Below are 24,689 nucleotides of genomic sequence, written 5' to 3' on the forward strand. Positions count from 1 at the left end.
TTAGATACATGTAGATGTAGTGGACAGCCAGTCCCGTCTCAAAGCCTCCACAGGACCAAGATGTTGTCTGAAGAAGTCGAGCATCTTCTGCCATGCTTTAACTTGCGCCTCTGCATGCAGCTTGGGCTCGCCTCCCCAGCGGGCGTATACAGCTATTGGATTGGACACACATGAGCAATGATTTATTTTTGTCCTTGAATTATCTCTTTATTCAGAATATTACATCTAGTATTAAAGAAAGTATTGGCAGTGGCAGGATATGTGTGCCTCTGAAACTATTCTTATTTTGATTCACAAGTCATTTATAGTTGTCAAACAAAACACATTTTGCTTGCTGTCTCTATGAGGTTGTAATACGAATGCGGTGTTTGCCTTAGATCGTTTTACATTGAAAAACAAACAAACAAACAAACGAACAAGCACAAGAAGGGTGTCGTTGCTAACGTTTAGTTCCGATATATCACAGCTAAACCTGCCCCTCGCATTGGAAGCTTGGAGTTGCTTCTGTCTACAGAACCGGACAGTATAACAAGGACTCTAGTTTTTATTATAGATTATTGTATAAGCCAGTAGCTGAAATAATTAAACAGCTCAAATGATATGCAACGTAGCAAATAAAACAGAGCAAGTTGAATGTGTTATATTCTGTATCATGTACAACTTCTATCAACAATCTTTTAACATCTCTTTAGGAAAACTATGACTTTTATACCAATCGTTCGCTTTTCAACGTACTACATTCAGCAGATACATCAGAATATCTGATTGTTGATTTTTTTTAAAACTACAGCTAGAAAAGGGATATACATCGTGTGAGAAAAGCAGTACCGACACATTTTACTGAAAACTAAATTAACTTTTTAAGGAATGAAAAAGAAATGTTTGATTTTTGTCTGACTTACCGTCCAAAACACCGGGCACGTAGACGCGTGATTCTGTAGAGAGGGGAAGGTAGGGGGTTTCCAGGAGGTGACCAGCACCGGGAAGATGGACGAAGTGTACAAGATGGCCGTTTCCAGCTTGTCTCATCCGCTCTGCCGCCTTTCGGACGTGAATAAAGTACATTATTGATTTTGTCATTACACTATGCTGATGTTCTTTTTACATGCACTAATATAGGTTTTCCCCGCCAATTTCACACTTTTGTCTGTCCATTTGATAGGAGGTTAATTCATTAGCAAAAACCCTCGTTATCGCACAGTCTGTCTTTCAAAATTGCAGTTTGTGCGTTAAGTTTAGCATTTCGATCAATGAAATTTGCAAATGTGTCATTCGAATTCGTAAGAAAGGTTATTCAAATTGGCTGGTACTATGTTCATTCAAATTCGCCATCACTCGCAGAAATGGTACTTCGGTCATTGAAATTCGCGAACGGGCAGTCAAATTCCAAACATTTCATTCAAATCTACCTTCTATCTTCGGACTATATAATAGGACACTCAATAAGCACATTGGGGGAAAAAACGGTTGTCAAAATTTCTAAAAAGAATACGTAGGCCTAAATATGAACTGTTATGGTGCTTACAAAACAACAACTATGCACACATTGAAAAATAATGGTTCAAATTTGCACCCTATTTGTCCCTATACCAGCACCTTGGGATGCACATTTGTACATTTTATTATGCAAGTAGAAAATTAAAGCTCTTAATATTTATATTTGTACCTACAAAGATGCGGACATATCCATTGGAGTGTAAGTTTGATCTTAGGAGTAAAACCTTGGTACTCGTGGTCCAATATTTAATTCACAATTATGTATTAATGTTTATGGTGCATGTTTGCACCCTTGATTAGCACAAAACTGAGGGTGCAAATTCGCTCCCCTGCAGGCTCAAAATTCAGCGTATTGCACCTCTAAGGGTGCAAATTGCTTATTGCGGTGCAAAGTTGCACCGTTTAGGGTGGTCGTATAGGGAAAATTTTGGGGTTCAAATTTGAACCCGTATGTCTTAGTGTGTGGAAAGAAAATAAAGAAAGTACCAAAGCATAAATATGTCTGTGACTGCAAATATTGTTGAATTGGATGCCCATAATGAATTTGAATGAAGTGCGCAGCATATATACGTGATCACGTGTCTATGTCATTCTAAATTGAATGAACCAATATAGTGAAATGGTTTTTTGTCTTATATACGAATATCAGTTGAAAAAGTGTTAATTAGAATGAGGTTAGAGGTATTTTGAATGCTCCAAAATTAATTTGAATGAAGAGATCATAAATGTCATGTAGGCTAAATTTTACTAAACTAAATGTGACCCTGCGTCACAAAACCAACAAAAAGTCGGCAGGCGTGGATTTTTAGTTAAGGGCAGATTCTGATAGACCAGATTCTAAGCTTTTAAAATGATGTATAACTCAATTCAGATGGACTCCCCTAACCTACATAAATACTGGAAAGCACACACTCTGGAAAAGAGTGAACTGAGATAAGAGGCTCTGAAGTATACGGTCTATTCAAGCGCTTAATCTTTCACCAAGCCCGGCTAGGTGTGATAAAAGGGACAAAACACAGGATGTCAACCACTGGAGCAATAACAATGAAGGAATTATCAAATTAAGCTGAAATTGAGCATGTTCTATTAACACATTCTGTTCATGAATTATTGCCACTTTCATAGCAGAAGAATAATCTCTTCTGAAGATATTGGACTAGAAAGTGAAGAGTGTACATAGGATCTCAAGAAATGAAAAGGAGCCTCTAATACATCCCTGATCATTCTACTCTCCCCCCAAAAGTGGTTGTAGAAAAACTGCGGAAAACACACTTTCCCATTCGTGTTATGATCCCAAACTAAAGAATAATGTAGAAGAAAAGTAGCTCATTCAGAAAATATGAAAGACTCAAGATTGACTTAGTTGACCTACTTTCACTATTTCGAGTCCTCACGTAAAATCAAGGGGTGCGACTTTTTGTTTGTTTTGTTGTGCACGGTCACAAATGTAGCAATAAGGAACTGGATGGGAAAAAAGATTAGAAATTGGTCGGGAAAGCCTTTAGCTATTATAAGCAGGCCTGGGTCCAGGAAGCTCAATTGCTGACGACTTTTTTTTCCATTTAGAATTTCGTTTTGCTGTACCAGCTTTCCCCCGAATGTACGGCAAATTGGCATTGGAAAAAGGATTGGAAACATGTTCCGTAATGTTCTATAATTCAATATAAGACCTCTCCTTATTGGCAATGGAGATGACCACACACAATAAGGCTTCGTAAACTTCATAGACTATATGAACTGCAGTCGTTTCATTAGATTTCAGTTGTATTGACAGCTTATTCAGCTCGTTCAGCTCGGGTAATTGACTGTGCGAGCTTACAAAGATCGAGGTTGACTGAAATAAGGAGTGCAAAGTGGACGTTTTCATTTGCTGATTCACCATCATCGTGATCATAGTAGAAATAAACTCATTTCCTACATTTTGATTGTAACGTTTGCTGATCATAAAAATTACTGGTGGCTGATTATAAGTATAAGAGAAAAACGATTAACCAGCATTGTATAACTCAAGCAAAGAAACCCACGAGGATATGCGAGGAATTACAGAACTTAGAATCATGGCAATCCTTAGAGCTTATAAATTCCCACTCACAAAGAGCATAAACCTCGGTGATGATTCTCAATGTCTTTTGGCATAACAAACTCACCGATGTGTCACGTGTTGTTCTCTTTCTTTGATATTCAGCGGACTCAGTTTCTTACATTTAAGAGAATATCATATACTTACCCTGGTCAAACATTTTTCCGATGGTACAATTCGATCATCACCGCAGACAAGGAATAGGGTTGGAATCGTTAGATTTTCCACCTGACACATTAAAGACAGAATCATTACTCGATGGAAGATATGAATATTATTTTGCTCGGGCTCAAAGCATCTCCTTGACACTTACCATTGTCAGTGTTTTTCTACATTAAAATCAGATTACTCGCTGTCCGTTCAATTGCCTTCTGTTCATAATGAAAAGGTTCAGATCGATGTACATGTGAAGCTCGACTCGAAATTAAAAAACAAAACAAAAAAATAAAAACCCAATGCGGTATTTGTAAAGTAGAGTATACAGTTTCTCAAATTTTAATATTTTTTAATGCCATTTCAGAATTTCAGAACTGCTATCAACACATTAGTGGGGCAGATACGTGAAACGGATGCTCACATCCGGCGGAGAGTATGACATTTTGCATAAAAAGGGTGTTTCATGGGGCGCTAATTTCAAATATTGCCGGATCCAACAGATCTGACCACTGGGTAGGTCGCCATTAAAATTTCAATATTGCCGCCATCACAAAATATTCAAAGATCCCTATCTTCAGTTCTGAATGATACAAGCCATTGAAATTTGATACATAAAAACATGGGAATAATATTACCATGCTTTTATGTATCAACTTCAATATCAGATTGATTTGATTTGACATGTTGGAAAGCTGCGAGGCAGCCAATTTGAATTTCTCTATTATAGTTGCAAAGTTGGAGTGCTGAAAATCTCTATCTCGGGTTTGTATCAAATTAGGCTACCTAATTGAGCGCGCGTTTGTAACTGGTTGAGTGCCCGCTGTTGTATATACACTGTGAGTGTCAGTGAAAGTGCATTATGCTTTCCGTTGCTGCACTTTTTTTTTGCATGCTGAATGTTAGTCGTGATGTTTGTCTTGGCAGCCATATTGAAAATCGAATTGGCAGGCATAGCGTTTGTCAGACACATTACATTATTCCATTTCTAACCCAGCATATTAAAATACCTATTTGCACCAAATTTCTGGGTCACTCTGTCATTTAGAATTCGAAACAGTGATTTTCAACATTTCGTAGAGGCGGCCATATTGGAAGTCGAAATGGCGACCATACGATATTTATCAGACACTTCAAATTAATCCGTCATCGAATTAAACATGTCAAAACGCTCTTGTTTGCCAGATTTAGGTTCTTTGAATCTTAAAATATTTCATGACTGCGGCCGTATTGGAAATTCAAAATTGCGGCCGATCCAGTAGTCACATCTCTTGGATCCGGCAATCAGCGCCCCAAAGTACCCATAAAATTTCATACTCCTCGTCGGATGTAAGCATCTCGACCAATTTTCGCTTCATATCTGCCCCACTAAAGACGGCAAAGCGAAATAGCAAAACGTCCTTCTAAACACTATAGTTAAATGTGCAGATAACCAATACCGAAAATCAAACAAACACACGTGAACTATTTTACTTCTAAATGAAAATGTAAAGGGAAATATAAAGTATGAAGTGAAGTAAAATGAGATAAATTGTACCAAAAGACACATGACAGGACATGCATGCAGGGGAACAGTATGGGAGTCAATCCGACAGTCATTCGACAGTTTGGGAGACTTTTTTTAATGTTGGTCTTCGCCAGCCTCGGAAAATCGGCAAACCCTGAAATAGCTGGTAAGCAAAGGCAGGGGGGTGGGGCGTGAAGGAATCTGATAAAATGTCGGACAAGACAGTAGTGGTAGCTCCGTGGCGCGCCGGTTTCACTGATAAGTTGAAAAATATGAATTATAATGATAATGATAATGGTAATGATAAAATAATAATAACTATGATAATCTATGGAATTCCATTTCAGTTCACTGCATTTGATTTCATTTTCAGCAAAGATTTGAAGTTTCCAAACATATCAATAACGTAAAAGTATTGGTGGAAGAAAAAAAAATTATCTTACAACCCCCATCCCTTCCCTTTCGGACGTTCTTGACTTCAAGATTACAATCATCAAATAAGTAGAAGGAAACTATTTCAAGCGCGATGTATCCTAAGAAGAAAAGATAATAGCGGCAGTTGTCGCGGAGCAAATCTTTGCAGCAATATCGACAAAATAGATGTCGCATATATTCTGAGCAAATATCGGCGAAGAACATGTCGTGGAGCACTAGTTGCAATTCGCCGAATGATTTTGTCGGCAGACTATCTGTGTAAATAGTATTTTTTCTTCTTCTTTTTTGTCATGAACCCGGTTCGAGAGAATTTTGGGTGAATAATAGGATCGTCAGAGTATCAGCACAATCATTTTCATAACACATAAGTCTCTCTCTCTCTCTCTTTCTCTTTCACACACACACACACACACACACACACATCGTCCATATATTATGTACAAACACACGCACATATATTATATATATGATATATTAAATATATAACATATATATATATATATATATATATAGAGAGAGAGAGAGAGAGAGAGATGTCCTTGTGATGTACAGATTGACATTTTTATATCTAAAAGTAGTTAATGATTGTTTTTATGCCCCTTATTCTTCATTATTGCAGATGTGAGTCTGTGCACTATATATACCAAGAAAGACTTCAGATCACTTTTTATATCACGGATTCAAAGAAAACTATTGCTATGAATATCATCATTATCGTTCAATGGAAAAGAAATGATGACCTCAAATTGTCACTTACTGGGGCCACGTAGTCTTCATGATTTGCCGCGTCAAATACATGGTTGTTGAAGTCAGGGTCTACCCACAGGGTACCATGTTCGTCCTGCGTGACATTCGAATATCTGTTTTCTCTCCTATGGTCACATAGAATGTATGAGATATAAACACAATTTGAAAGGGATGGCACAGTTTTAGTTGAAATGGGGCTTCAGGTTTCCAACCTTTTTTTAATGATTTTTTTTTTTTAGATAATCGAAACCTCTTATATGAAACATCCGTGAGTGAACATTAAGTACTAAAAGAAATCCAAAGTTTATTTGATGAGAATTGCTTTTGAAATGGCTGAGATATCCAAAACGAAGCGGTCGTAACAAAAGGTGGGACCCACGTCTTATAAGGATTGTTTGTTTTGTTGTTGTTGTTTTTTCTCTCTCTCTTTTATGTTGGTTATCTCGGCAATGTCAATTTTCTTAAACATGCAAACTTCGAATCTTCTTATTGTATGCTCCCTTATATGACATTAAGTGAATTCTAAACATGCTAAGTATCACAAAATGTTAGAAGCTCAATCCTCACTCCTGTGTACTCACTCATAAGTGTATACTATAACTATTTTTCTTTGGAAAACGAACAATTTTCTTTTTTGGTGGCATGGGAATTGAATTTCTCCCCCACCCCCCCCCCCCCAATACATAAGAAATAACCTCCTTTAGCAAAACATAAATGGAGAATACATGGAGAATTCCAAGAAATTCTTACGTCAATGGAGCGGGTTGGATGAAGGAACCACCCGGTCCTTGAAGTCCCAGGTACATAGAGAGGATATCCATACATTTCGCAACTGATACACAGCGCACGGGGAAATCCGTAAGCCTTGGTACGGCGTTGAGCGTCAGTGAACCACCCATGCTTGAACCACTGATGCCGATCCTCGTGTGGTCGATACGGGGATGGCTCCGGGCGAATTCAAGAATGTCCTGCAGTTTGAGATTATTTTGTCAAGGAATAGTTTAATAGCATGAATGTTTTTCTTTTTCTGAGAGAGCATGTATTTGGGGATTTAAAAATGTTGAACTTGTTTGTTTTTTTTTTTGCCTCTTTTATAGTTTAAAATGCATTGAGTAATTTTCAAGGTATGAGGACAAAGTGTTATTTCAGAATCAAGTAATATTCTAGTTACCATGTTAACCTGTCCTTTGAACTTTGACTTTGACCCTATGACCCTAAAATTCCCAAGACAATCACTGTCAATCAGAATTTTAATATGTATTAAGTTGCATGATACCATGAGCCATTTACCAGAAATGGAAGAAGTGATAGTGAGCACTTTCACTTGACCTTTGAACTCATAACCTTTTCTGCAAAAGTTCCCATAGAATCTCTATTGTGTAATAGACTTAACACTAATTTATGAAAAATCCCGTGGACACTGCATAAATATGAGGGAAAAGCGAAATTTTGAGAAGTTAACCTTGACCTTCCACCCGTGACCCCATGACCCTAAAATTCCGTTGATAATTAATACCAGTCAGTAGGCCTACTATACTACATTCCATGAAGATAACCTGAATCATTGCCGAGATATGGAGAAAAAAAATTAAATTCTTACATTTTCACCTGACTTTGATGTTTCACCTCCTGACCCAAAACTCTGTCCAGAGAATCTCTATTTGGTAGGTCATATGTACACACTAAGTTTAAGAAAGTACCTTCAAGCATTGCGTAGATTTGGGGGAAATATCGAAATTTTGACCATTTTACCTTGACTTTGACCTTTGACCTCGAGCATGTATACCCAAAAGTTGATTAGCACAACTTCGCTTAGTCGTTCATGTACATGCCAAGTTTCACTAGAAAACCTCAAACGATGATAGAGTTAAGCTGTCCACAAAATTGATTACGGACAGTCAGACCGGAAGGACGGACGGACAGAGAGACGGAGGGAAGGACGGACAACCCGAAAACATAATACCTCCGGCGACACTTCGTGGCGGAGGCATAAAAAATAGAATGGATTATAAAAATGCACCTATAGATACCGTAGATTTCAAAATCAATTCTTTGTATTATAAACACAAAATTGGGAAAAAATGAACGATCAAAGAACAGATATACATCGTAAAAACACATTAATCAAGATTTTACGTTTGGAAAAGACTACGTATTACTCTCAGCAGCTGTCAAGATTCAAGTTTGATATTAAGAATACCCAAAATTTTTTAAAGCAGACTATGAATATTCCGAACAAAAAAAAAATGTGAAATAAACTTTGATGATAGAATAGTAAATGACCCTGCTGATATTGCAAATGTTTTTTTAATTCTTATTTCTCCAAAAAAAAAAAAAAAAAAAAGTTAACGCTTGCTCAACGTATTCCGGCTTGAGAACAAAATTTTACTGAATTCCTAGGCCAGGGTACCGTAATTCAATTTTCTTAAACTCCAACAAATAGAGACGAGATTGATAATATTGTATCCTCTAAAAACAAACAAAGAAACAAACACATTTCTGGTTAAAATGATAAAGATAGGTGTTATATCATCAGTTGCAGATCCTTTGGTTCACATCCTATTTTTTTTTTTCAGTTTCTTCTGGTATGTTTTCTGATAAAATGAAATTGGCTAAAGTAATTCCAACATTTAAGAAGGCTATATTCTGGATGTCAGTAATTATCGTCCGATCTCTTTATTATGTCTTCACTGTCTGTACTAAAAAAATAACATACATCAGAATTATAATCTTTTTTAATGAATACCAAATATTTATGAATTCCCAGTTTGATTTTCGAGAAAAAAACATGGTACCATCCACGCTGTTCATTTTATCGATAAAGTCGTATACAGTCGTATATTCTTGGACTTCTCCAAGGCCTTCGATACAATTAATCACCATTTTACCCCACAAGTTATCGCACTAGAGAATACGCGGAAAGAACTTGAGGTGGTTCAAGAGTTATTTATCTCTGTTTCAATTATTAAATATCTATATGGCAGTACAGGGGCGTCGCCAGCATTTTTTCAAGGGGGCGCGTTTTGACACTAATAGTAACCTGCGAAATTCTTTTTTTTTTAATTTGATTTATTGTTTCCTGTATCATTGTGTACATTTTTATAATACACTGTACACATTATACATTGTTGTATATACACACATTGTTAGTGGCACGTATTCATGAGCATTAAGTTTAACATAGTGGAAAATTCACTGTAAAGGACTATATGATTATAACACAGGGGGGTACATTAGTGACGGTGTGAGATCTTCGGCGAGGGAGCGAAGCGACCGAGCGGGGGAGGTTGTGTAAACGACTATGACTATAACATTATGGGGGTACATTATGTGACGGTGTGAGATCCTCGGCGAGGGAGCGAAGCGACCAAACGGGGGACGGTGTGGGAGGGTGGTACCCCCTCCCACGGTATGGACTTTTTGTAAAAACAGAGTATAAAAGACGCGTTTATAGGGCACTTTAAATCAAATTTCTACGGATTTACTAAACATCGTAAAAAACACTGTGAAGGACTGTGAATATAACATGGGGGGGGGGTACAATCGCGTCATTATGTGACGGTGTGAGAAAATCGGTGAGGGAGGGGTGGGAGGGGGTACCCCCTCCCACGGTACGGACTTTTTGTAAAAACGGAGTTTAGAAGACGCGTTTATCAAGTTTGTAGGGCATTTTAAATCAAATTTCTAGGGATTTAAACATCGTAAAAATCACTGTGAAGGACTATGAATACTGTATAACATAGGGGGCACATTAGTGACGGTATGAGATCTTCGACGAGGCAGCGAGGCGACCGAGCGGGGAGGTTGCCACGGTTGGGACTTTTTGTAAAAGCACAGTACAAAAATCGCGTTTGTGGAGCATCTAAAAGCAAATTTCTGGGAATCAAACATAGTGGAAAATTCACTGTAAAGGACTATGATTATAACATACGGGAGTACATTATGTGACGGTGTGAGATCCTCGCAAGGGAGCGAAGCGACCGAGCGGGGGAAGGTGTGGGAGGGGAATATTAGTGTATCTGTGAATTGTTAGTGTATTATTCGCCCCATTATGGGCAAAAAATCTCGCATTTTCAGTTATGGAATTGACAACTTTTAGACGAGAAAAGTGCCTTTATATACTGTTCATGTTGGTTTTCGATAAATTGATCAATTATTTGTTAAAGAGGGAACGTGGGGGGGGGGGGGGCAAAAAATTCGTTTTGCCCCCTAATGCACACTTCTATGAAATACTCCGAAAATTGTCAGTCCCCAAATGTGTCGAGCCTGTGGGTAGGAGCCGAAACATAAATCAAAGAGGATGAGGGAACTTTTGCAAAAAAAAAAAAAATGGTATCCTAGTAAAAAATATCAAACATGCTTTTTGATGAAATATTCTGAAATTTGTCAATCCCCCAAGTTTGCTAAGTGTATGGTTGGAGACCTAACGGGGGAGAGTGTGGGAGGGTTATCAACCTCCTACGAGACGGAGATTTTGCATTTTCAGAATTAGAATCCAGCAATCCGTTGCACAATGAATGAAATATTTGGACAGTTTTCTATTTAAAAATGAAGACACTTTTCCTTATAGGGTGACGGTTGCCCCCATGTCTTCCGGGATTGATGCTCTTACATTACGAGGAAGCTGTTGCATTTTTAGAATTCAAATGAAAACAGCTCATAAAGACATTTGGAATTTAGGAAGCTCTCAATCCCCCAAGACTTTTAGTGTACCAGTGATATGAAGGGAAACCAGAATTGAAAGGAGATAATCATCCCCTCCCACACGACGGAACTTATGCATTTTTTTTTTTCAAGTGAAGTGACAGGTTCGGTGCACACTTGCTATAAAACATTGGGAAAATACCAAACGGAAGAGGTGTGGGAAGGGGTATCCCCCTCCAACACGAGAGAGAATTTTCATTTGTAGAGTTGATATTCAGCAACCTGGTGCACACTTTTGTGAAATATTTAGACAGATTTCTATAAAAAAGCAAAAAAATCTCATCTCGGGAACTATGATTGTGTGGGGGCAGATGACATGCTTACCTTCCAATCTTTTTATGGGGAACTTTTTTTTCTGTCAAAAAGCAAGAAAATCTTCTCATCTCGGGAATTATTTAATAAGGGGGGGGGGCAAAATAATATGCTTGCCCCTCCAAAATTTTTATGAAGCTAAGGCTCGCACTTGGGCTCGCATTTTCAATTTGGATAGGTCAGAAATATAAAAGTGCTGTACATAGACCCTGCATCCTTGCAGCACACGTACACGTACACGCAAACGTGTGCGTGCTCCGTACCGTACGATATGTACTGTGCGGTCGATAAATAGTAAACACTGTAAAGTAGATAATGTATAAAAAAAAGTGCTGCAAGAGCCCGGGGTGCAAATTTTTTCCCTCGAATTTCTTGTCCCTATGTAAGTTCAAAACAATAGAATTATAATTCCATAATTATAATAGTAATAATAATAATAGTAATAATAATAATAATAATAATAATTAAAAAGAGATAATTAAAAAAGCAATAATCATTTAGCGTCCGGCATTGAGGTCGCTCGCAGACTGATTTTTTTTTTTTCCTGAAGGGAGTGCGTTCGCACCCAACGCACCCCCCCCCCCCCCCCTGTTGACGCCCATGCAGTAGGGGACATTTTTATGATAGATGTCAACACTAAGATTTGTGTGTGTGTTATGTGTCATAATGTATCATCAGTGGCGGATCCAGAGGGGGCGCACCGCCCTCCCCCTATTTGTTTGTTGAAACAAAAGAAATACTAATGAAAAATCCACCCCTTTAATTTTGCAATGGCGCTCTCTTTACGGAATTCTTGGATCCGCCTTTGAACACTGTTATGTTGTTGATTTCTTTGAATTCAGTGTATGTTGTAGTAGTAAATCAAGTAAAATCAATTATCGATAGGACCAATATCAGGTATATTACGTTCACAGAGACCGTGGTTCACAATGGCTATGAAAGATCAGGGCCGGCGCACTGTTTTCAAAAGTGTGGGGGCCCACTTCCGGGTTTCATGAGCTAACAAGCAAAAAAAAAAAAAAAGGTCCTCAGCTCATCTCTCCCCGTCCCCCGTCCACGAAACCCCACGGCTGCGCCGCCCCTGTAGATGCACTGTCCTATTCGGTCAGGAGGTAGTGAATAATCAAAACTGACGTTATTTGAATTGAAAGGGCTCGGCATACACTGATTATCATGTCTGAAACGAAAAAGGAGGGGATCAAAAACCGTAAAAAATTTCGTCGACTTACATAAAACAGCTGGCAATCCAGATACGCGTTCTGACCTTTCGGTGCACGTTTCAAGATATCCTCTCCAATGGCATCGAAGTAACAGAAATCAAAGACTGCAAAACCGTGGGATGCTAGAAGCTGAGGTCTGTCTTGAAGACTTCTGGGGTTTATTCCGGCCATCTCAATGATCAGGGGCAGTTGTGACGGGGCGACTGTTTAATAGTTATTCCAAGGCAGACAAAATCACGGTACATTTCACTTCCGCACCAAAAAGAGTGACGCAATGGGTCTTCGGGTTTTTTGTGGTTTTTTTTACTACCGTTTTGACGTTAAAACACGACAAGTCAAGTTTGACATGCCTTAAATACTACACTGTATACACACTGCTTTTTCCCTAATCTCTTCCTTGTTACGAGTAATGGAGACCCTGATCACGATTCATTGTTTGTTGTTCGTAACATTTCACAACATTCTGTCTTTTTTCAGTCCTTACGTACAGAATGAATATTTCATGCGAGAATAAGGAAAACTATTATCCAAACGATGCAAACGGAGAAAGTGTTGGCAGTAATAGTAAACGCACTTAAATGAGACCAGAAATGAGGGAACACAAAGCAACCTTCGCTGTTAAAATGAATTTTGTTGCTCCTATTCCTTACTAACCCGCTGTCTTAATGCTCCTTTATGTCTATACTTTCCATGATCTTAATCACCCTTTAAACTAGGTCCTATAAGCAAAGAAAATAGCTCCCATGGTCCTGTCATGAACAACGCTGAAAATGTGTGGTATTTATCTGATGGGGAGACTGTGTGTCTTATGGATAAGTTGTTTTTCCCACTGGCCTGAATTGTCGTAATATCAAAACGTAACATGACAATAAGAACAAATACCACAGGAGTGGTAAAGGAATAATGTCTTGCTGTTACGCAGATTCAGCCATGCAGCTGATGTTTCCAATATACTTAGGATTACTTCTGTGTTCACTGTCTAATAGGTCAGATCTATGATACCTACTGTACTTTCGAGACTCAGAGGAAAGTATTTTTGGGTGTGACATATTTACAGTGTGTTTGTACATGCTTGAAAATCATCAACGAGGGAGTATACAAAACAACAATTGGGCCAAGAAACACAAAATGTTGGATTGGCGTGCCCGCGTAACGCGACCGGCCCTAAAGATGTTCTTGACCCTCCAGATTTCAAGAAAAAACAACACTTTCGCGATCACGATAGCACATCATTTCTATATCGATCGTGCAATCGTTATCGCTTTGGCGCAGTCGCCATCTTTACTCATTATTGTAAGTTTCACCATTTTCATCTATTTTTGTTTTGCGATTTATGCGCTTGTTTTTATCTAATCCACGTGCATAGTGACATGATTTTTTTAGAACATTCGCTTGTTTTCATAAGGCTTTTTTTTTTCTTTACAATCCTAGCTAGCACGGTGTAGCGGGTTTCCGATAGGAGAAGGCCTCCATGGAATAATTAAACGTTGAAATCGAGCCACGTGTTTGTAGAAAATACATATTGGCGGCCAAACGGGCCAAAATTAACATCACATCAAACAGACGAAGGACTAAGAATCAAAACGACAACAGACGCTGAAATTATCGGCACATCAAAAAGACAAATTACGTTTACAGAAACAAACTGATGACATAATTATGAGGACAACAGAGGGAGAGCTAGTCGAATTAAGGATAAAGGACGATAAATAAGGACAAATAAAGACAATTAATCCCTCTCTTCCGGGATAATTCGCCATCCCGGAAAAGTGGGAGTGTGCCTCACTGTACATGTTCTTCAGACACTATGTCTGGCTTCACGGATAAGGACCACTAAAAAAGTCAAAAGCCAATTTTTTTTTTCTGTCTACATGTAGACCTACTCACCCCCTACCCATGTAATTGTGAGGTAGGCCTACTGTCAGAACTGTTATTTTTCGCCTACATACATCGAGGCTGTCGAAAGTAGTAATAACAGTGATACCCTAGAGTGTGGCAATATTTTTGCGTGTTCTTAATTTGTAACCCAAGAGTTCTTATAACACTAACAGCTTCTACATCACTTATAGGCCTATTTTGCCTACATTGTAGTGCACCCTTCCCCAATAAATGGCAAAGCATCCAGCAATCTGGCTACATATTTCAATGTCATTTGCCTAAAGTCTACTGTTATTCGGCTTTATCATCAAACTAGATATGTGTACATCTAGGCCTTTAAAAAGTAACATTCTTGACATCTGCTCCATCGACACTAAATCTAAAAGAACCTATAGAAGTAGGGCCCTGTGGATTTCAAAAGTTCATTTTCTCGCATTTTGAGATTGGATAGGAATAAATCTAAACCTTGACCTACATGTGCAGAGCTTGTCATAGTGGAAATAGCTCTACACGTACCTAGCATTCTATCAATCGAATTCTTTCCTTGGGGCTGGATGCATGATTTGCTGTTATACTAATGCATGTTAGTTTTGCTCTTAACAGCTCTGATTTCATCATAAAAGATTTATGATTATGATATAGTTAATACAGACGTAGTCTCCGCGGAATATATCCATCCCCAATGAAAGCACAGATTAATCTTTTGGTCTAACTCCAGACTAGATAAAAGGTTAGAATTGTTCTATACGCAGCCCTGTCCCAGTACAGCAGGTTGCACATGGCGTCTGGTCGTGCTAACTGTGAGAGTTAGACCAGCTACAATGATTATTCTCTATACTGTTTATTGAACTAGCCTAAATGATTTCAAAGGAACTCCGACATTTCGAATTCACCCTGCAAAGGCCTTTGTCTCGATGAAGATGTCTCGCGCTTACAAGTACTTGACAACAAACTAGATGTACACAAGTAGGTCGTCATTGCGTCGTATCCGGCAATACCCTCCCGCTGTCACTAGATCCCCGAAGAAGACCCAGTCTAAAGTATATCTAGCTATAGGTACTACATATGAGCGGCACACCGGCGCGCCAGCAAACATACAATCATACAAACTTGTTCCAACAGATATTGTTGTAAACTACAGGTGCAACTGTGTGCAGCGCCAGCGCTACATGACTACGTTCGACTAGCTCTCTCTGCAGGCCTCATATGTTCAGTTTGTTTCTGTAAACATCCTCCATCCTTCTGAGTTGACGTACTTGTCCTTCTAACCTATCGTCCTTAGTTCTTTTGACTTAACTCCCATTGTCCTTCTGGGGTATCGTACTTTGTCTTTTCGACTTCACGTCTTTTGTCTTTTCGACTTAACGTCCCATGTAATTCTGACATGGCGTTCCTTGTCCTTTTGAGTCCTTTTGACTTATCATCTTTTGTCCTTCTGAGTTGACGACTTTCGTCCTTTTGGCTCCTTTGTCCGTTTGATGTAATGTTAATTTAAGCTCTTTTGGCCGTCCATAATACACGATGTGCAAAGACGTGTTATCACGATGTACAAACTGAAGGCTCCATTCCACTGGCCATCGGAGGCTCATCCGCTCCTCGGAATGCCAAAATTTCGGCGTTCTATTGAGGTCTGATGAAATCCGAGCCTACAAACGGAATTTGGGGCCCCTGCGACTTCTAGCGAATCCGACAAAGATCTGACGTTGATCGGGGTAATCGGATCGAAAGCTGGTAGCCGACTGTTCATCTGACTGTGATTGGAGAGTGATATGAGACTGACCCAACACTTCTGACAATCACAGGACACCAGTCCATCTAATCGGTATGTAATCACGTTCTAATCAGATTCAGACCAGATACTGGGCTGATTTGCGCCAAAATATGTTTCGAAGCGGGTCAAACAGATTCTTCAAAACAATACACCTCCTGACGATAACCTAACTGAAATGTCAATCCCATGTATCTCTGAAGTCTTTCAATAAGGAGGAAGCTAAAGCAATTCAAAACAATGTTTGTATCACAGAGATAAACTGATTTTATCACTTTTTATTTTAGTTTCATAACTCAACTGTAGTTTATGAGGTGAGGAAGGCCTGCTTTAATTGGTCTCAACAGTCACTAACAGTAGCATTAGTAGTGACGGGGATCAGACTATCCTCCTTTGGAGTTGTAGGCATAGAAGTGCATAATTACCATAGTCCATTGGCATTTTAGGTAGGGGCACAGGAGTCTGCTAACACTTAAAGAGAAATGAATTCAATTGTAGGCCTACGCTTGGTTTACGTAGATGAAGCAATAATTAGTAGAACGCGTTAGTGAAATAATGTAAGAAAAATAAAACATGTTTTCACTTTTCTGGCATCTAATAACATGATTTTATTTACCTCACTCAGAAATCGAGGAGGAGGGGGAATAAATTTTCTCATATCATATATCAGCAACAGGAAAGTAATGTAAACTTTTCACAGAAAAAAAAACACAATTTTGTAGAATTCGTTGATATCGTTTCCCATACCTGACGTCACAAAATACTTTAGTTCTCTTTAGTATTTTGCTAAGCGGGACAACTTAACCCTAACTAGGCCGAGCTATTTAGGTAGTTGATAGAGCCGGGGGGGGGGGGGACTTCCCAGGGCCCCCCCCCCTCCAGATCTCAACCATCGATCGCGACGAAAATTGGCACACACATTGCCTATGATGTAATCTAAAATACCATGAAGTTATTTTTTCAAAAAATCATCATTTATGCTAAATTATGCTAATTTATGCATAATGATACATAAAATCAGACTATTTGGTATTAATCACAAAATAAAGCTCAAAACAGGCACATTTTTTGTGTAAATATTCTTTTTAGTGTCCTTAGCAAATGTAATAAAAAAAATTGTGATATCAGAAAAAATTCTTTAAGTATTTTATTGTTTTTTTGAATTTCTAATGTATTTCTTTGTTTTTTCGATGAAATTTGTCCGCGACATCGCTCCGAACAAGAAAATATGTTATTCATTGATTTTAATCATTAAACCCCAAAATAATCATGCTTTTATGAAATTTGCCTGCAAGCACAGTTTGCATTGAAATTGTACACGAATTAACGTTTTTGAGCAATTTTTGGTCTGACATGCATGTACATATTTATGCGTAACTTCGGAACCGCGCGCCCGGGCGTCGCAAATTTGGTGTCAAAAGATGCGGGAGACTCGAAAAAAAAAAGTCATGAAACGTCGCGGCGATAGCTTTTTGCGATTGCGATACATCGCGCGGAACGTCGAGGTGGGGGGGGGGGGGGCCTCGGAGGCCCCCCCCCCCCCCCCCCCCGGCTTAGTTAGGGTTAAACAATTCATGACTTGTGAACAGATCGTCCGAGTTTCCTCTAGCTTTTACTGATGTGTTCGACTTATATTACTGCATTCACTTAATCCAAATTTTTATCTATAATACCTGAGGTCTCATTCCACATTACAAATACTACAAAAGGGACTTAGTCATGGACTCCCAATCTTCATAATCAGGATGTAGCTAACGGTTATTGTCCGATAAAAGTCTGCCAAGGCGCCCATGTTGGCTAACCGCGAGGGCCGCAATCACCCTCCTTTTATTGGATGGATTGGATGCATTGGATGTGACTAGGTTTGTACAATGAGTGGACGATGAGTGTCAGGTGACAGTTGAGTTGATAAGCTATCAACCTTTCGATCTCGATCTCGAAAACGTCGTGCGGACCGCAGATTGGAATCAGGTGAGCATCAGATGACGGTTAATCATCGGATACTCCACAAATTGTTGCCTGACGTTGATCGGCCAGACACGGTCAATAGCTGCGCAATACCAATCTGACACACTAACAGATTGACTCGACACTCATCCGACACTAATACAACTTGTTATCGAGAAAGGCGTCCGATGACGAATTAAGCTCTGAGCTTAGTTCATTCATCGGACGATCTAGCCACATTGCCTGGCTTGAAGATCACTCTTACCTAGCGGAATGATAAACGCTAATCAGGCAAAAAAAAAAAATGATCAGCATATGTGCGGGACAAATAATAAAAATGATGACGCAACTTGAAAAAAAAAGATGCGGACAAGGATGAGGGGTACAATTTGTTGATATTTTCATTGCCATGTAAAAAAAAAACAGTAAATGGTAACAAAAAAAAAAATCTACGTGGCACCAGAATCTGATGTGCATGACGACAAGAAACTACATGTACAGGTAATTTCTACTTGTCTTGTTGTTGTTGTTGTTGTTGTTGTTGTTGTTGTTGTTGTTGTTTTCTATTTGGCCTGAGGCCAAACTTCTCCTTTCATCAGCGAAATGAACTTTTTTGCTTTTCAGCGAAATATAGTGACACTGAAGACGTAAAACTTGCCTAGTAAGCCTAATATAGGTGTTTAGAAAATGTGTAACTCTTGGAATTTTGATACGTTGTATAAAAAGCGTAGGCCCTATATCTCATTATGTTGATACAATGTTTTTCTCATTTTTAGTTTTTGATCCTACGGTTTTGTGATCCTACATGTTCGCATGGACAAAATAATTAAAATGTTTCGCTCAGATAAAGGTTGAAATACAACTATATTGTCATATTTACCGTCTTCCTTTGGTAAATAAAGTGTTCCATGAAATGATTCATATGCCAGGTCCTTCACTTCCACATACGGGGCGATGAAACGTCTTGTTAAGGTTTCGGAGGCGAGAATTTCTCCGGGGCCTTGGTCTACGTTGGGCACATGTCCGTCGCACAGATCGAGAGTGTACACCCAGTGGTGAATGTCTGGATCGGTCTTAAAAAGTCTGGCCTTCTTTTTGGCGGATTCCGCGTCAGGAACCACGCCCCACAGCAATCCCATAGGGTCAAGTCCTGAATAGGTTCCTCCCAGTGACGGTTGTTCACTCACTGATAGGGGCAAGACAGGGAGTATGTAATCAACATTCCACCACTCACACGCACATGTATACGCAAATTTACATAATTTTCTTATGATACATTGCTCCAAGACCCCGTTTACAGTGCGAGGCTCGGCCGCGGCCGAGCCCGCTTTCATTTCAGTGTAAACGCGCAAAAGGCCAAATGCGGAGCCCAAATTGGCCGCGAATTTGGCCACGCTCTGGAGGTGGTCTCGGCCGCGGCTCGGCCGCGGCCGAGCCCGGCCTTTTCTCAGTGTAAACGCAAACTGGGCCAAATGCGCGGCCAATTTTAGTCTGGCTTCCAAACCCTCTGTCCGTACTATTTGGTTATTATTCAGGATGTTAACCCCCTCAACGTCGAAGACTAGTATAGTTTAAGGTGGTTTTGTCCTGCAAAGGATTTTCCTTCGGCAAAGGCCTTTGCCCGAACGGCGACTTCGTCGCCACGGAATCCAGTTGGCAAAGGGTCTGAAAACCAGACTATACCAAATTGCGTTTGTTTACAAGCAGAGCGCCACTACGACAAAATATTGAAAGGTTTGAATTAAAAGCGCGGCCGAGCCCGGCAGTGTAAACGGACAAAATTGCGGGGCTCGGCCCCGCAATTGAGGCTGGGCTCGGCCGCGGCTCGGCCCAGCCCCGCACTGTAAACGGGGTCCTAGAGTACCAAAGTGATGATGACACATTCTTAGGTTGGTTTTGATTGAAACCAGATGAAAGCGTAAACACTCGGGTTTGTAGGTGAGGTTGTTTAAATTCAATTTCCTATAGCGATAGATGGCTATGATGTCGCAAGTTTCTGGCACTCTGTAATGTATATAAGTACTATAAGGTGTTACAAAAAAAATCCAACTTTTGGTCCTTAATGGTTCACAAACTGTATATCAGATAACACTGACATTGGTATGAGCAATAGCTGAATGGTGTTTGTTGGAGGTGATTTAAAAAATGAAAGCATGAATCAGTTTCATTAAATTCAATATTTATTTTTAAGTTACATTTTGCTCTGTCTTCAACCCTCTGTACATAACTTGGTATGTATGGGAGTGTGTGGTTAACACCCAGGCAGTGGCCCTGAACAATGGCCAGGGTTTGAATGCTTATTATTACATATTCATGAGTATATAGTTTTTTATTCATCCTGAAATGTAGTGCATGCAACATATGAAAACGTGTGGTTACTTTTTTTCATGTGCATGCATTTTACCCTTTTCCATGAATATCAGACGGAGGCAGTTTTGGTCGGAGTAACTTCGGAGGAAGGGTCGGAGGAAGCTTGGTCGGAGGAAGGTCGGAGGAAAGGTCGGAGTAGTGCCCGTCTGAACAAGGTCGTGGTAACTTCCTCCGGTTGGGGGAATTTACCACGACCTCTTCCTCCGTCCAAGATACTCCTGAGTTTTTTCAGGAGTATCTCGCTACCACGACTAGCCGGTCGGAGTAAATTACCCGTGCGGACAAGCCCTTGGAGTATCTATGACCTTACAAACCTTATACGACCTAGGTAAAACTTCCGGAGTCAAATGCGAGTACACGTCCGCGTGCAGTACAATTCTAACCTAGTTGATCGCAACGGAGAAGCTAGCGCTCAAAAATTCTTATCAACAAGAATGGAGAAGATGAATGCCGCTGGTAAAAAAACAATGATATGGTCGACGTGCGCGGCGCTACCACTTCCGGAAGTTACACCGACCCTCCACGGTGATCCCCATGAAGGCCGTGGTAAATTGGTCAGAGTTTCTCCCCACGACCGTCGTGTGGACACAGGGTCGTGGTAAGATAAGCATAAATTTGAATTCTAATTGCAAAAATTCTTATCAACAAGAATGGAGAAGATGAATGCCGCTGGTAAAAAAAAACAATGATATGGTCGACGTGCGCGGCGCTACCACTTCCGGAAGTTACACCGACCCTCCACGGTGATCCCCACGAAGGCCGTGGTAAATTGGTCAGAGTTTCTCCCCACGACCGTCGTGTGGACACAGGGTCGTGGTAAGATAAGCATAAATTTGAATTCTAATTGCTGCGCCATAAAATTTTACTCCTACTAAAAATACGTCTGAACATGGCTTCAGACTAGCAGTGCCCAGGGCAAGCCATCATGACTTATGAATAAGCATTCATGCGCCTTGGAGGAAGAGACCAGAAGCTTTGTCAGCAGAGCTCTGGAAAGGTGGTAATTGTGGTATCCATGTCTATTGTTCAGGGTCATTGTAAGCACACACTCACATACACATCATTGGTTCCTGTGTAAAGTTCAATATTGTACAGAGAGTTCAAATTTGACCAAGGAGGTTTAAGAACTGGAGTTCCAACTGGCTGTAGTTATTCAAACAGTTGTCATATTTCTATTGATATTAAATTTCACAGGTGCATTTGTGCCTTTGATGATCGATGTTCGAAGCCGTCGTCTTGCTGAGCAATCTGAAGATTCATTTTGAACATTAACATAATATTGGTCATATTTTGCTTATCTTTTTATTAAATGAAACGAAATTTCATTTAATGATAAAGCATGTAAAACAAAAGTCAATCCCGTGCAGATATTTGTGCAAAAGTGTAAATCAGAGCTGTATCATGTGAAAATGTTTAAAACTGTACCATCCTGAAAAGCAGGTTTTAGCACTTTTCCGCTTAATTCCAACAAATAAAACTAACATGGAATAACCTTTAAGTATAATTCTTTATTGATAGATATATCAGATTAGTGCCTGGGTATGCCTAGTCGAGTAATTTTCATCTTTTTTTCAGCATTTTTGCGCAATTTCTATTCGCACATTCTCGTGTCATATTGACCACCTACCTTTTATGAAAAGGGATAGCGAAAAGTAATTACCATCACAAAGACATATCTTCCTTAGAAAGTGGCTAGTGATTATGCAATGCGACACGAGTCAATTGTCTTCCTATCTGCGTGGCAGATCCTGTTTGGCACATGCTTCAAATATTTTTGAGCGACGGCATCGAACATAGCAAAGGAAATAAGTCAGTTGTGACTCCATGCATTCTCTTGGACCTCATTGATTTGACCAAAATCTGGAACTTAAAGGAGACCTTCGGATGATTTTCAGACTTTTACAAAGAATGAACAACTATAAATCGGTTATGCTGGGTACAATGATTGCAGAACTTATAGTGATTGGGATGAGGAATAACAATGTTTTTAAAAAATTGTAACAAATCACAATGAACAAGGATGATGACATGGCAGCCTCATTATAAGAATGCATAAGTAAGGGCTCAAGGAAGCAGAACAAATGAAGAAAGCATGCATAAATTCTTCACAGGTGAACTACATAGGAATTACATTGCTACATTTCTGAAATATGTGAAGCTCCTATGTCATAATTCTTGTTTGGTGAAATTCCTTTGGTTTTTTCAGAGTATCATTTTTTTTTTTTTTTGTTCAAGGATCACAACAAATTCCACGAATCTATACATTGCGCTATTGATTTATGTACTCCACGATGTGAAATCATGAAAATCGTCTGGAATGCCTCTTTTACATCAGAATTAATCATGGATTTAATGAAAGTGTTTTATGTTTTCTTATTCAAATCACCTCCAACAAAATCGTATATAATTCAGCTATTACTCATATCAATGACACTGTTATCTGATATATAGTTTCGAAATATTAATATTAAGGTGACATTATTTCAAATATCACCATCGCGCAGTATAGGAGGCGCGTTAAATGCAAAGCGACAGTGCATAGTTTGATTCCAACTTTTGTCCATTCATTAAAAAGCAGCATGTAAACGCTTTCAATTTTGTTAGGTTACAGCTAAAGTGCACAAGCAGAAAACTTTGCAAATATCATTAGAGATTAGGTTGGAATTGATTTGATAATGTAATTATCAGTCAATAGTCATGGTTGTAAGGACGTTTGATGGACATAAATTTTGATTAACATTGAAGAGGTTTGCAAGTACTGCCACACTGCCAGTTATGATAGGTAGAACCAATCATTTTGAATGTTTGTTTCTTTATCTCTTTATAATGACCCCGCATCACAAAAACCATCGAAAATTTGTCACACATTCATGGATTTTTAGTTTAGGGCAGAATCTGAAAGAGCATACACTAAGCTTTGAAATCATGTATAAAATAACACAAATGGACTGGGATAGGGTTTTAGGTTGAGAATAATGAGAATTAGTATTAGGGTTAGGGCTATACTTGTGGGTAGAATTTATGCTTGGCTTAGCGTGGTGATATTTCATGGGAACGATTGTTGGAGAAGCTTAATCCTTTCAAAAGTTCTGGGATTAAAAGTGAGAAATGTCTAAACGGTTTGTAAGATTTGAAAAAGACCTTTAAGACATATCTAATTGCACTTGAATAAGTTTTCGAAACAGTAATTGTGAAAAAAAATTATTTCTAAACTAATGAATTATGAAGAAGAATTGCTCGTTTAGGAAATACAAAAACCTGAATATTGCCTTGGTTGAACTATTTTTGCCTCTGGTGGCCCGCGACTTTTACATGGTATATGATGCATGGTCACTAACACATTCAATTTCTTTATTAAAATTGAAAGTTGTTTTTTTTTTCACAGAGAACAAAATGAAGTCAAATTTATTTTTAAATCTCTTTGTAGGATATGGCTGTGACCACATAAGATAAGTGCGGGTTTTTGTTTGTTTGCTTGTTTATTCATTTAATTTTACTAAGTATGATCGTAGTTATGAGTTAGGTCTATACCACCATTCACCAAGAGTGGCACATCAGTGCCTGAGGTCGGGCTCACCTCTCACACGACCAAGATTATCAGCTTCGTACGTAGCGTGCGCTTGAAACGAGTATTTTCCGCATTCGGACTTGACGCTTGATCGTAGGATTATCTGTTGACGGGGTTCCAAACCACTTGCTCCTATTATCACTTGTTCATCCATCATCCCTACCTGTGGATAAACTTCAATTGCAGGTGCTCTGGAATGGAATAGCTTGAAGCCATTGAATCCGGCGAGCAGCCGGCATGTCCTCCTGGCAAAATCCTGCCAAATTCCCGGCATAGCCATGCTTCCTTGGCAAACCAGTTTGTAAGAACACCAAAACCTGTAACACTTGTAGACGTCTCGTGTATTATCAATTCACCGATTTTATTTGTAAATGGAAATTTCACAGGAAGAAGAAGAAACAGTCACGGCATGCCAACTACGAACCGACTTTAATGCGAACAGCTTATTCGTATCAAAAGCTTATTACAGCGCCACAAAAAAAAAAGATCAGAAACCATGTTGT

The 24,689-nt window shown here is 39.2% G+C and overlaps 1 protein-coding gene across 1 annotated transcript; it reads right to left on the reverse strand.

The window, feature by feature from the left end:
* Positions 1-24,466, reverse strand: LOC139711256 (acyl-coenzyme A thioesterase 2, mitochondrial-like). Its single transcript, XM_071623170.1, has 6 exons — positions 24,196-24,466; positions 19,187-19,434; positions 7,170-7,387; positions 6,430-6,544; positions 903-1,041; positions 1-152 (listed from the first exon to the last, which is right to left on the reverse strand). The coding sequence occupies exons 1-6, from the start codon at positions 24,464-24,466 to the stop codon at positions 1-3; spliced, it is 1,143 nt and encodes a 380-aa protein (XP_071479271.1).
* Between the last annotated feature and the right edge of the window lie 223 nt (positions 24,467-24,689).

The sequence above is a fragment of the Diadema antillarum genome, unplaced genomic scaffold (assembly GCF_040938485.1).
Source record: "Diadema antillarum isolate AM-2024a unplaced genomic scaffold, OU_Dant_1.0 scf00000040, whole genome shotgun sequence".
Taxonomy (NCBI): Eukaryota; Metazoa; Echinodermata; class Echinoidea; order Diadematoida; family Diadematidae; genus Diadema; species Diadema antillarum.